Source organism: Pseudochaenichthys georgianus, chromosome 23 (assembly GCF_902827115.2).
Source record: "Pseudochaenichthys georgianus chromosome 23, fPseGeo1.2, whole genome shotgun sequence".
NCBI classification, from domain to species: domain Eukaryota; kingdom Metazoa; phylum Chordata; class Actinopteri; order Perciformes; family Channichthyidae; genus Pseudochaenichthys; species Pseudochaenichthys georgianus.
In genome coordinates, this window is record NC_047525.1 from 25,331,251 (window position 1) to 25,344,489 (window position 13,239).

General features: G+C 41.2%; 1 protein-coding gene across 2 annotated transcripts in view; it reads right to left on the reverse strand.

The window, feature by feature from the left end:
- net1 (neuroepithelial cell transforming 1) overlaps positions 1 to 13,239 on the reverse strand; it is a 66,937-nt gene that overhangs the window by 24,900 nt on the left and 28,798 nt on the right. For both annotated transcript variants that reach the window (XM_034074753.1, XM_034074752.2), the window contains exon 2: positions 7,558 to 7,621. In XM_034074753.1, the coding sequence (XP_033930644.1) occupies positions 7,558 to 7,621 (64 nt within the window). The remainder of the gene's footprint in view (positions 1 to 7,557; positions 7,622 to 13,239) is intronic.

Genomic DNA, 13,239 nt, shown 5'->3' on the forward strand with positions numbered 1-13,239 from the left:
CCTAGAAAAAAAGACCCCTCGAACCACTTCAAAGGCGAGGACTTGGCCGGACTTTATTCAAAGCGTTGGCAAAACCTTCAAGCCTAAAGTGGCAGGGTCGAGATATGAAAAGACACCTCCAGGGTTCTTTCATTTCAAGCCGTTTGGTAGATTTACAAGTGACAGATAAAACGGTTGGGGGGAGTACTTTGAAAGCAGAGGTGGGAGAAGTACTCAGATCTTGTATTTAAGTAAAAGTAGAAGTACTCAGATGTTGTTCTTGTTTCATAGTGGGGGAAAGGGCAACATGTTGGCCAGTTCCAGGGTTGGAGTTTGAAAACATGTCAGACAGAGACCGAGGACCTATGCAGAGGTGGGAGAAGTACTCAGATCTTGTTCTTGAGTAAAAGTAGAAGTACTCAGATCTTGTTCTTGAGTAAAAGTAGAAGTACTCAGATATTGTACTTGAGTAAAAGTAGAAGTACTCAGATCTTGTACTTGAGTAAAAGTAGAAGTACTCAGGTCTTATACTTGAGTAAAAGTAGAAGTACTCAGATCTTGTACTTGAGTAAAAGTAGAAGTACTCAGATCTTGTACTTGAGTAAAAGTACTCAGATCTTGTACTTGAGTAAAAGTAGAAGTACTCAGATCTTGTACTTGAGTAAAAGTAGAAGTACTCAGATCTTGTACTTGAGTAAAAGTAGAAGTACTCAGATCTGGTACTTGAGTAAAAGTAGAAGTACCAGAGTGTAGGAATACTCTGTTACAGTAAAAGTCCTGCATTCAAAATGTTCCTCAAGTGAAAGTAGAAAAGTATTCTCATCTAAATATAGTGAAAAACAGTAAAAGTAGTCGTTGTGCAGATTGGTCCATCTCAGAATAATATATATGATATGTTTTATAATGATTGATCATCAAAGTGTTCTCAAAGCTGGTGAAGGTGCAGCTAGTCTGAAGTACTTTGTAGACTGCAGGGTAGCTGGTGGATTTACTCCAGGTGGAACTAAAGTCTGATTCAACACTTGATTAGATTTCACATCATTCATCCACATCTGTGAAGCAACTAAAGGGATTAAATACGTAGTGGAGTGAAAGTACACCATGTACCTCTGAACTGCAGTACAAAGCAGAAAACAATTCCCTCAAAATGTGACCTAAGTACTTGAGTACTTGAGTATTTGAGGGTGAGCTAACAAGCTCCACATGGCTATCGTGGATGATCTAAGCGTGCCATGTTAGCGAATCAAAGGCAGCAGGCTGGCACGAGATAAAGAGTGCTTGGCCTCCTCTCCCTCTAGCCCTGCTTTTATTCCTCCACGGATCGCGTTTCAGGCAGCTGTAGACCCCGGCATGCCTCCACACTCGTCATGCCGTCTAATCGCCTCGCTCTACTCATGTTTCTAATCAGCTCGTCTCGTTTAAGAGGCTGGCTGTAAACCACAAGCAAGCCAGTCTATTACAGACAGCAGCACTTTGTCGGTCGTTATGTTCCTCCCTGAATCAGAGGGGCCTGGATTCCCTTTATCCAGCGCGTGTTCTCCGGCTACACGAACAGGCCGTGAAGCAGCTACATACCCTCAAGTGAGGCATTAGATGGAGCTATCGTACGCTGCCAAAGGGGAAAGCCGGCCAGGAGTGGAACACTTTGTAGATTTCCCTCCACTCCAAAGCAGAGGATCAAGGCTAGTGATTGAATGTCGAAAAGAGGGCTGTAGATCCAGATCGTAAGCAGACAGAGTTTGGACGTACGCTATAGTTTTCTCCGCAGGATGATAACTCTTGAAATAGTGCTGCATCTGCAACAACACGGTTATATTTCATAATAACTTGAAATGTCACAGACAGTCGATAAATCTCAAATAGTTCTACAGTCACACACGTCTTGAATTGTTCCTCAGACACATCACTTCTCAGGCTGTGACAGTATATCGCGTGGCTTGGCAGTATTGGTCTCCAAGTTGCATCCAATTCTTTGCCGATAGTTTTTTTCTTTTTGCCGCTGCTTTTAATTGAAACTGAGCGGTTGTGTTTCGTTTTTGGTTAATGATCATTTGGCGCTAGTAACCCCAGGGAATCAGAGTCTGGGGACTCTGTCCGGGCTGCTTTTCTCCGTGTGTGCCATACGAGCGTACACAGCTCATGTTCGGAGAAACCTTAAGGAAAGGCATCAGTAAAGTGGAACTTCTGTGTGAACTATTCACATCTTAAACTGCACTGTCACTTTTTATTCATGTATTTTTTCTTTTAAATGTTTCTTTTATTATCTTTTCTTTTTAATGACTGTTTTTAAATGCCTTTGTCTGAATGTCTTTCATTTTTGTAAAGCACCTTGAATTGCCTTGTGTTGAAAGGTGCTATATAAATAAACTTGCCTTGCCTATAGTTGCTATTGGTGGGCCGAAATATGGTGAGCAAAATAAGCTACATTTTTAACATCTGTTGCATTAGTTACATATGTAAATATTGCTGTTTATTTTATTAGCTTTTCTTTTTTAATGCTTAATGTCTTTCATTTTTTGTAAAGCACTTTGAATTGCCTTGTGTTGAAAAGTGCTATATAAATAAACTTGCCTTGCCTGCCTAGTTACAGTCAGAAGAAGAACCAGACAATGTATATTGGTGCTCACATGCATGTGAAACAATGGCTGATTAACTTGTAAAGATTACAAACAAATATACAAATTCAATTCACAATAAAATAAATGAACCTGAAGATATAAAATAAGGACTTTTTTGAAGTCTCGGGAGGTGAAGTTTCCAGGCATCTTCATCAGGATGTCAAATTATGATATAGTCTGTTTCTGATAAAACTTTTATGGGCAAAAAACGTGTTACCACCCTCGCTTACAGTAATGTTGATTTAGAAAATATATTTAAAGGGACTTTAAGTGTACACTACATCTTGTTAAGTATCTTTTCTTATTTACATTTTCAGCTTGCCTATCAATCACTGACTTTTCCCGCTACGAAACCCCACTTTCCCCAATTAGATTTTTGTATAACTTTTCAACCTAATGACTTAAACAAACGGTAACAACAAAAGAGGTGCCAGGTGAAGCCCAAGGATTGACAACATGGAACTTTTGTATTGCGCAAAATGCTTGATATGCTCAAGGACGGTAAAGTAAATAAGACATTAGTCCTCCAGTCGGGATGCTTTACTGGTTTACGGTGGCTCCGAGCCAACAACGGTTCCCCCGCCATCGCTGTGACAAAGACCAGTGCTACTAATTCCAAGATGAAAACTCAGAGGGGAGATTTCAAACATAGTGTCGGGAATCGTTGCTCAAGTGCAGTCCCAGTCTGCATTACGGGACAGAAGTGAGCCAGCTCGGAGAAATGTGCAGATGTTGAATGTGTTTACAGAATGCAAACATCTGTATATCCTGTATGAAGTCCATAAAGGTAGGACAATCTCCTGCTTCTTGGCACTCTTTGCTACGGACCTCCCTGCCATGTTCCAGTAATGACACTCACCACTCGGCTTTAGGTTATTTATATTACTTATAAACAGAGGTGGGAGGTAGTGGAGTACAAATACTTCGTTACTGTACTTAAGTACATGTTTCTGGCATCAGTACTTTACCCCACATGCTTGGCTTTTTACTTTGACTTCTTCTTTCTACTTCTCACATGTTGAACACAAATACCTGTACTTTCTACTTCTTACATGTTGAACTCAAATACCTGAACTTTCTACTTCTTACATTTTCCAAACAGCTGGTTCCTTTAGTCTGAATGTGTGTTTTGTGGCGTGATCATTATTCTTTAGAGTCATTGCGTGCCTATTGATTTGAACACGATCCGTGTATCCATCACTTCCTGGTCTTGGCTGGCGTCACACTGTCCCGAAATTGACGCCGGATGGACACACGAATATGGAATTGTGAATTTCGCACGAAGATGGCCCCGAACTTGGTCAACAGCCAAGCAACGGCCGAAGCAAGTACGAGAAGGCCACACGATGGCACCCGAACCACACACTCCGTCATGTTGTTTCCATAGCAACAACAACTTCCCGTCAACAGCGTAAACTCGCTTAAAAAATAAAAGCATCTAAATAAAACAGGAAGTTAACCTAAATTACATTTAAGACATACAACTGCAACGAAAGTAACAAAAACAATGTAATATCCTTTTCAGTTTCACGGAACACAAATTGTACTATAATACGAGGGCTTCACGTAGTCGCGTTGCCTTCCTAAGACAATCGGGCAGCTTCTTGTTTCCTTCGTATTGTCTTCGTGAGGCGAAAAATGCCCGATGGCACCGATGATCACACGAAGTGAAGACAAAGATGACGAGATGCCCTCACGCTGGCCTTACGAAGGGCAAAATGGACGCACAAATTCAACACGAAAATTAACCTTCGCAAGGTCTTTCGGCAATTTTTTGGCATGCCAAAGATTTTGCCACCGCTCACGAAGTTGCCGCCGGAGCCTGAGAATCTCCACCGGCGGTCAGACGATGGCTTAAGATGCCCTCACGAATGGCCCGATGTTGCTACAATCACAGCCGAATTTGAACATTTCCTTTATCGTGTCCATCTGGTGTCAATTTCGGGAGAGTGTCGCTTTAAGAAGAGGGACCAATGAAAACGTTGTCATGTTGCCATTGTTCAGCATGGAAACATTCATTAGCTAACAATGATATAATTGTTCTATTAATATAAAGGGAGGTCAGGTACTCTTTAAAACAGCTGCTAGTTATGGGTACTTTTTACTTAAGTACATTTCGAAGTAAAGAAGTTTAGTCAGTACTTCTACTTTTACCAGAGTATTTTTAAACACGAGTATCTGTACTTCTACTTGAGTAAAGGATGTGTGTACCTTTGCCATCTCTGGTTATAAACTTGCCAAACTGTATTTTCCTGTTATGCAGGCGGCCTGATGTGACCTGCAAACTGGAGAATATGAGGCCTATATTAGGGACGGCTGATAAAACCATCTTAAAATAGTTGCATGATATGATCTGATAAAGTTGGGAGATGTATTTCTTATGACTATAATCCTGCCTACAACCGAACAACCAATAACTCGAGCCTACTAGGGCGTGCAATGATTTTGCCTCCTTTTTCACTGACAAAATTCAGAAAATCAGACAAGCAGTCAGTGCCTCTGCATCAGGAACAGCAAATGTGCTGTCTCTGTGTCCACTTAACATCAATTCAGACATCATGACACAATTCCATCAGATTAATGATAAAAACCTGGAGGACATTATACAACTTCTGAAATCCTCCTCCTGCTGCCTTGATATTATTCCAACAGGATTTTTCAAAGATGTTTTGCCTTGCATGGCCTCAGATCTACTTCATATAGTAAACAAATCTCTTCACTCAGGTATTTTTCCACAGGCCCTGAAAACTGCAGTCATTAAACCGCTCTTAAAAAAGAATAATCTAGATGCTTCAGTAATGAACAATTACAGGCCCATATCAAACCTGCCATTTCTAGGTAAGATCATTGAAAAAGTTGTTTTTCAACAGTTGAGTAATTTCTTGCATTTAAATGGTTGTTTCGATGTGTTCCAGTCAGGCTTTCGTCCAAACCACAGCACTGAGACTGCTCTTGTAGAGGTCTTTAACGACATCCACTTAAACACAGACAGTGGCAGAACTTCAGTGTTAGTATTATTAGATCTCAGTGCTGCGTTTGACACTGTTGACCACAGCATATTACTGGACCGACTGGAAAACTGGGTGGGACTTTCGGAAACAGTTCTAAATTGGTTTAAATCCTACTTAAAGGACAGAAACAACTTTGTTTCTATCGGTAAATACACATCTGAGTTGACAAATATGACATGTGGGGTTCCTCAAGGCTCCATCTTGGGGCCTCTTCTCTTTAACATCTACATGCTACCACTGGCTCAGATAATGAAGAACAACAAAATAAGTTACCATAGCTATGCAGATGACACACAAATTTACGTAACAATTTCACCAGGAGACTATGCTCCAATTCAAACACTGAGTAAGTGCATTGAACAAATCAATGACTGGATGTGTCAGAACTTTCTCCAATTAAACAAATATAAAACTGAGGTAATGGTTTTTGGAGCCAAGGCAGAACGTTTAAAAGTTAGCGCTGAGCTTCAGTGTGCAATGTTCAAAACAACAGATAAAGCCAGACATCTAGGTGTAGTCATGGACTCTGACCTGAGTTTCAACAGTCACATTAAAGCAGTTACTAATTCAGCCTACTATCACCTAAAGAACATATCTAGGATTAAAAGACTAATGTCACAGCAGGATTTGGAAAAACTTGTCCATGTCTTTATCTTCAGTAGACTGGAGTACTGTAATGGTGTCTTCACAGGTCTCACTAAAAAATCTATTAGAAAGCTGCAGCTGATTCAGAACGCCGCTGCTCGAGTCCTCACTAACACTAAGAAAGTGGATCACATCACTCCAGTTCTGAAGTCTTTACACTGGCTTCCTGTGTGTCAAAGAATAGATTTCAAAATATTGCTGCTGGTTTATAAAGCACTGAATGGTTTAGGCCCAAAATACATTACTGACCTCCTGCTAAACTATGAACCATCCAGATCTCTCAGGTCTTCAGGGACTGGTCAGCTTTCTGTCCCCAGAGTCAGAACTAAACCTGGAGAAGCAGCGTTCAGTTATTATGCTCCAAATATCTGGAACAAACTCCCAGAAACCTGCAGGTCCGCTGCAACTCTTACTACTTTTAAATCCAGGCTGAAGACTTTTCTTTTTGTCGCTGCTTTTATTTGAACTATTCATATCTTAAACTGCACTGTAACTTTTATCCATGTACTTTTTCTTGTAATGTTTAATTGAACTATTTATATTTTAGACTGCACTGTAACTTTTATCCATGTATTTTTTTCTTAATGTTTATTTGATTAGCTTTTCTTTTTTAATGCTTAATGTCTTTCATTTTTTTTTTTTTTTGTAAAGCACTTTGAATTGCCTTGCGTTGAAAAGTGCTCTATAAATAAACTTGCCTTGCCTTGCCTTACTACGTGGCTTCATCGTCGTTACAGATCTGAAACAGCGGATACATTACTGTGTGACATTGCAAACAAGAAGTGTAGTAAATACTGTTCAACCCTCAACGATGCATGATGAACAATCTGGTTTCTTTGGGGTTATTTCGCACGGAGAATACAATACGGTTGCTTTGATTACAGCTTCAAGGGTTATATTGAGGCATTGGAGAATAGACATGTGTAGGAATGGGTTAATGCTATGAGGCTATGCTCACTAGGATGAAAGGCTTTGAAAAGGCTGAGGATACACCTTGGGAGCGTTTCTGGACACACATAAATAGATGGAGACTATTTCATTTGAATGTTTATCAAGAATTGGACACTTTTTCTTTTCCATTGCTGATGTACCTAATTTTTATTATTATTATTTTATCCATGCCATGTCTTTTAATGTCAATGCCAGGACCAATGGGGGAGAGGGATTTGTTTATGCAATGTACGCCAATGTTTCTTTGCTCTGAATGGAAAATTCAATACAAATTTGATCTATAAAAAATAAATACACGTGAAGTTCAAAAAGAAATTGAGATAACATGTTGTCCGTGGCCCTGCTGTACTCACCAGACTGAAGTCCCATTGTGGTCTAGGCGTGAGGAAGGAGAAGGAGCTTCCTCTACGAAGTGACCTGAATGACAACAATAGGGAAGGGTCAAGATTACAAAAGAACTGCAATGCATCCTCCACTTTAAAAACCAACATCTACAGGGCCTGTTCAGCGTGCTGTAGCGACCAATTCCAACTTAATCCCTAAAACCCAACAACACTGTGAATAATCATGACTCAGAAACAACCGTAAGTTGATTTAAACCCGCAGTGGAGACCACTCTAAGCGAAGAGTGAGTAAAGCCGGTGACTTAGTGACCGTAGGGTGATAAGAGGGGAACTGTGACTCGTGGTTTCCTTAGAAAACATTCATAACCTCCCACAGGCTCAGCATGGTGTCGCTGAAGCGCTGATCTCAGACCAGATAATTATCCTCTCGGTCAGGAAACATGCCTCAAAAGAAAGCCCCTTCCAAGTTGTTCTTTGAGCTATGACCCCTGTGAGATTTGAAGGAGGAGTCCTCGACCAAACGTCTCTAGTTGTTGGGACTTTCTGGAAGCGGACAGCTTTGCCTTTTTTGGGATTCCACAGTGGGAACTAAAACACCCCCCCTAGAGCAGCCCACATACTGTGAATCCCTCTCATGCCAAACAGTTTTTTCTTCCACCTTTGTGGTTATTAAAGTGTTACTACAGAGCCTTTCCGATAAGGCCCCGCTGGAGGACAATTACACAACACATCCAGCTCAGTGATTGGAAGCAGAACAACATCAAAGCTTACGATCTGTCGTGTGGCAACAATCAATTGGAATTCTATTGACACATGATCATGTTTGGGAAGCAACTGGGAAGGTTATGAAACTCAGAAAGCCTCGACACAGATTCTGCAGAAAGATGACTAATAATAATAATAATAATTCCTTACATTTATTATAGCGCTTTTTCAATGACTCAAAGCGCTTTACATATACACACATTACACATATATCATACATGCAATGGTCAGATACTGTGGACAATACCCACAGGAGCAAGTTCAGGTGAAGTGTCTTGCCCAAGGACACAACGGCCTGACGCAGTGGCGGCAGGAGCGGGTTTCGAACTGGAGTTCCCCAGCACCCCCCTTGATCTGATGATCGGATGCACAGACCACTGCGCCACCCGACTATCATGTTTAACCCTTGTGTTGTGTTCGAAAGCTGTTACCCTTCATGGTGTTCGCGGGTCAGCTTTGACCCATGATTTATCTCAGTCCAAAACACACACAAAAAATTACTATCATCCAATATTGTTGTAACCACATCGTAACTAACTTATAATGCATTCATAACCGTACAATCCTGTTGTTATTTAATGTTATGGCCCAAAAACACATTACACCACATATTGCACATGTGTGTGTTCAGGTTCAAGTGTTAGTGCACGTAGTCTTTGAGAAAGGTGGAGTTCCCGTGGGGGGAGGGGCAGAGGGAGGGGAGACCAGGTGCATGTTGCGAAATTATTGTTACAGTGGATGAAGGGGGGGAGGGGGGGGGGGGCCTCTAAAGTCAAAGATGAAACTTGATTGGGCCAAATTTGACCCAGACACGAACACCAAATTATACCCTTTTTTTTTTTAGAGAGCTTCAGACTTGTGGAGGATACCATGAAGCCTTGCTCCGATAAAAAACACTCGAGCGTAGTTATTATATCATTTTAACTTGAAACGGGTCACGGGAGACCCGAACACAACAGGGTTAACATATTTTATCGTGATGGCTCTTCATTGATGAAGCATTGAAACTGACAGCATGTCCCTACTTCATTCCTAATCATGCACACTCGAACGCTATGAAAATGCACCAAAAAGTCAAATTATTAAAAGACATTGTTGAGTTTGTTCGACTGAACTCAACGATAGTGCATCACACTCAGCCGACATGACATCCTGATGAATCAAAGCCTCCCGTGTTGCTCGGTATTCGTAACCAAATCCTTCACATTATTATAAATGCCGTCAGAACAGTTGATAATATGGAAGATATACGACGTCGCGGGGGTCTTAGCAGGCGCGACCTAAAAAGGCTCCAGCATGCGGAGAATGCAGAGCTGCTCAGAAACACTTGTTCTGTGTGTGTGTGTGCGTGTGTGTGTGTGTGTGTGTGTGTGTGTGTGTGTGTGTGTGTGTGTGTGTGTGTGTGTGTGTGTGTGTGTGTGTGTGTGTGTGTGTGTGTGTGTGTGTGTGTGTGTTCAACAAGTGCTGCTCGTAAGGCTGAGTCATTCCAGTTATAGTGCAGCGCTACTACTGTCGCTCCAGCTGGCCTCGGTCCAGTGACACAGACAACTGTCCCTTATAGTCAGCACTACAGGCAGCTGCACTCGTCTTAGTCTACTAATCACTACAGATCTCATTTGTAATATTCCTATTATAACGCGTATAACAATTAGTGCAGATCAATGTGTCTGGGAAGATTTGAATGAACCGGAGAAATGGGAGACATTTTGGTGAAATAATGTCTGTGTTTAGAAATGAACTTGAATTGAATTGGTAGGAATGCTATACTAAGAAAGACTCTATTTAGACATGTAGATGTAGAATCAAGCTGTTCAAATACTACAAGTCCCATCCATAGATTTGTGCAGGAAAATACAGACAGACTTCTGCAATAAGTTCCTCTACTGCACCTGGTGCTATGATAATGTAAAAATACAATTTGAGATGGTAGTTATAGCCGGAGGTCATCAGTCTGTGCAAGAAATATCAAGCCTGTGGATAACTCTTAATACAAATAATTTCCCTTAGTTAAAGGTGGGGTAGGTACGTTTGAGAAACCGGCTCGATATACACTTTTTGTTATATTCCATGGAATGCTCTTAACATCCCGATAGCAATTAATATTTTAAGCGTCATCTGTGGAAGCCGTAGCGCTGTAAAAAGCACGACCAATCATCTGAGCCGGCCCGGCTAAAGTAACTGGATGGCCTACCTGCCTGTCAGCCGTCCATCTGTGCACAAACTTATCTCGTGCCCTCATTGGTCATGAGCGCGTTCGTGTGTGTTGGAGGTGGGGCAGGGGCGGTTCTAGGGCGGGCAGGGGGGCCAGTGCCCCCCTAACACTGACCTCTGACCCCCCTGTGGCCCCTCTAACAATGAAAAGTTTTTTTTTTAAATGTATATTTTCTTGTACTCGGTTTGTCAAAAACCGCAGGATTTTGTTGCTGTAATGTGAGATTGTGCAGACACCCTTATGTAAAGTAGAGATGTAACTGTTCATTGCCTTTATTTTTATATAAATATGATATGGTGTTAGTGCAAACATTGCACTATAACTTAAGCTGAAGCTAACAGTAATAACTATAAGATCTATCTGAAATAAACAAGTGTACTGAACCAATAACTGGATTGCATTGTTTTCTTATGCGCAATTACTTCATACTGTCTAGTTCTCTTTTTCGTCCTGCATTTATTGTGTCCCCCTCAGAAAATAACTGCCCCCCCCAGTCAAATTGGTCTAGAACCGCCACTGAGGAGGGGCTCTGTGAGGAAGTGGCAGATTTGTTCCGGCTGTGTATTTTCAAATTCTATCGCACTCGAGCCGGTTTCTCCAAAATGACCTACCCCACCTTTAAAGGGCTTAATATAATATGTTAAGATAATGAACTTGCATTATACACCTCGCAGTTGCTATTGGACATGCGGCACAGCAGTGTGCGACATAAACGGATTAACTTTGAACATCCAAAATGGCTATATTCGACAAACAGTGATCTCTGGTAAGCTTAGTGAGAAACCCCAGTAACAAAGAACCACAAATCAAAAGTGTTAAAACCGCCGTAGCCTATTAAACTAAACGACGTCAGGCATGTTTGACTGAGCCAATGAAAGAGAACAAAGGCGCAAACAGGTCCTGCGGAGCTAAGTGGCGCTGAACGCACTAATGAACTCTGTCAGGTTGAGAGTTCCTGTCGGGACCACCCATGCTGGAAACGCATGCTACTGTAGGGCGTTTTAAATAAGCAGCATGTGTCGTGCAGTAGCAGAAAGAGATTTGGGAAATGACTCCCTGGGTGTCCTGCAGAGAGGTCAGGGGTCAAAGGTCACTACAGGTGGTGTTCAGAGTTAACCGTCATGGTGCTAAGTTCACTTGACACTCCTGTACTTATGCATATATAATAACTTGCTTTATATTTTGTTAATTTGTAAATTCAACATGTATATTTTCTACTTTCTTGTTTCATTCTAGTCTTTTTAATGTTGCCATGCTTTTATGCTGCTGCAACACAACACATTCCTTTCTTATCTCTTACAGAGCAGTATGTCCTGTCTAAGTGTCTTCAATTTGGACATTTGAAAAGTTAATATAAGCCATATTCTGCTTATTTTGAGGTTCATATTTGTATGTTGTGCCTCCATTTTATGTTTCCATGCTTTAATGTTCAAAAAGTTCTTTATTTTACGGTTAAAATATGGTTATGCTGACCGGCTCTGATATGATTGGTCAACCACTTAGAGATGTCCCGCCCCTTAGCCTATAACGTACAATGTGAGCCAATTGAAGTGTGTCAATATGTTCAGGAGTCCAATGCAGGCGTTTCAGGCGGTAGAAACTTGGATAATTTCCCCCTTTGCAGACCATTTACATGCACACAAACCTACAGTACAGGAAAACCCACAAAGGAATAATAGGGCCTCTTTAAACTCGCAGGAGGCGATGGATGGGGTTGGGAAATAAACTCAGGTTCAAGGTTGGCCCCTTCTTTGCTAAAAGCAACTTCTATTGAAATCATCCTATGTACGGAAATCAGCTGACACAGCGTATAATCAAGCACACCTTGCACATACTGTACTATTGTTTTTATTACACTACCTCACAAGCTACTGTTGCACAAATGTTTATAGTAGACTATGTGTAAATGGACGGTACTTATAAAGCGCTTTATCCAGTCTTTACGACCCCTCAAAGCACTTTACATGTCATTCACCCATTCACACCCAGCAGTGTACCTTACTCTAGGACCTAACATTCATACACACACACACACCGTTGGCCATCGGGCGCAACTCAGGGTTAAGTACCTTTCCCGAGGATACATCGACATGTTGGATGGGATCGAACCCACAGCCTTCTGGTTGAAAGACGACCACACTCCCTCGCACTGTATATGTACGCTATGTGTATATGTGTCTGTCCTTTAAGTAGATCGGTATATTGGACAGTATTCAAATGTATTCTGTATATTTGATAGTGTGTAAATAAATACCCATCTGAATATGTATTTTCAACTGTGATAATGTATATATTTGCTTTGAATGTTTATTTTATTCATGTTTTATTGAATTTCTAAGACATTTATGTACTTCTTATGTACTGTATTTTCAAGACAAAAATGTACGGTATACATTAAGTAATCTACCTATCTATCTATCCATCTATCTATCTATCCATCTATCGCAGGAGGAGTTCGGATGTCTCAATAACTGGGTGTTGTGTAGCTATTCAAGTGTTATTGTAATATAGTGACAGTAACTTTAGGGTTTGGCTGATGGGAAAGCTGAGGCTTCTGCAGAGCAGTGCCTCATGGCTGCAAAACACACACACACACACACACACACACACACACACACACACACACACACACACACACACACACACACACACACACACACACACACAGTCATTTCTCAGCCCTTCCTGGGAAGCACACAGGAGATGAGAGCCTG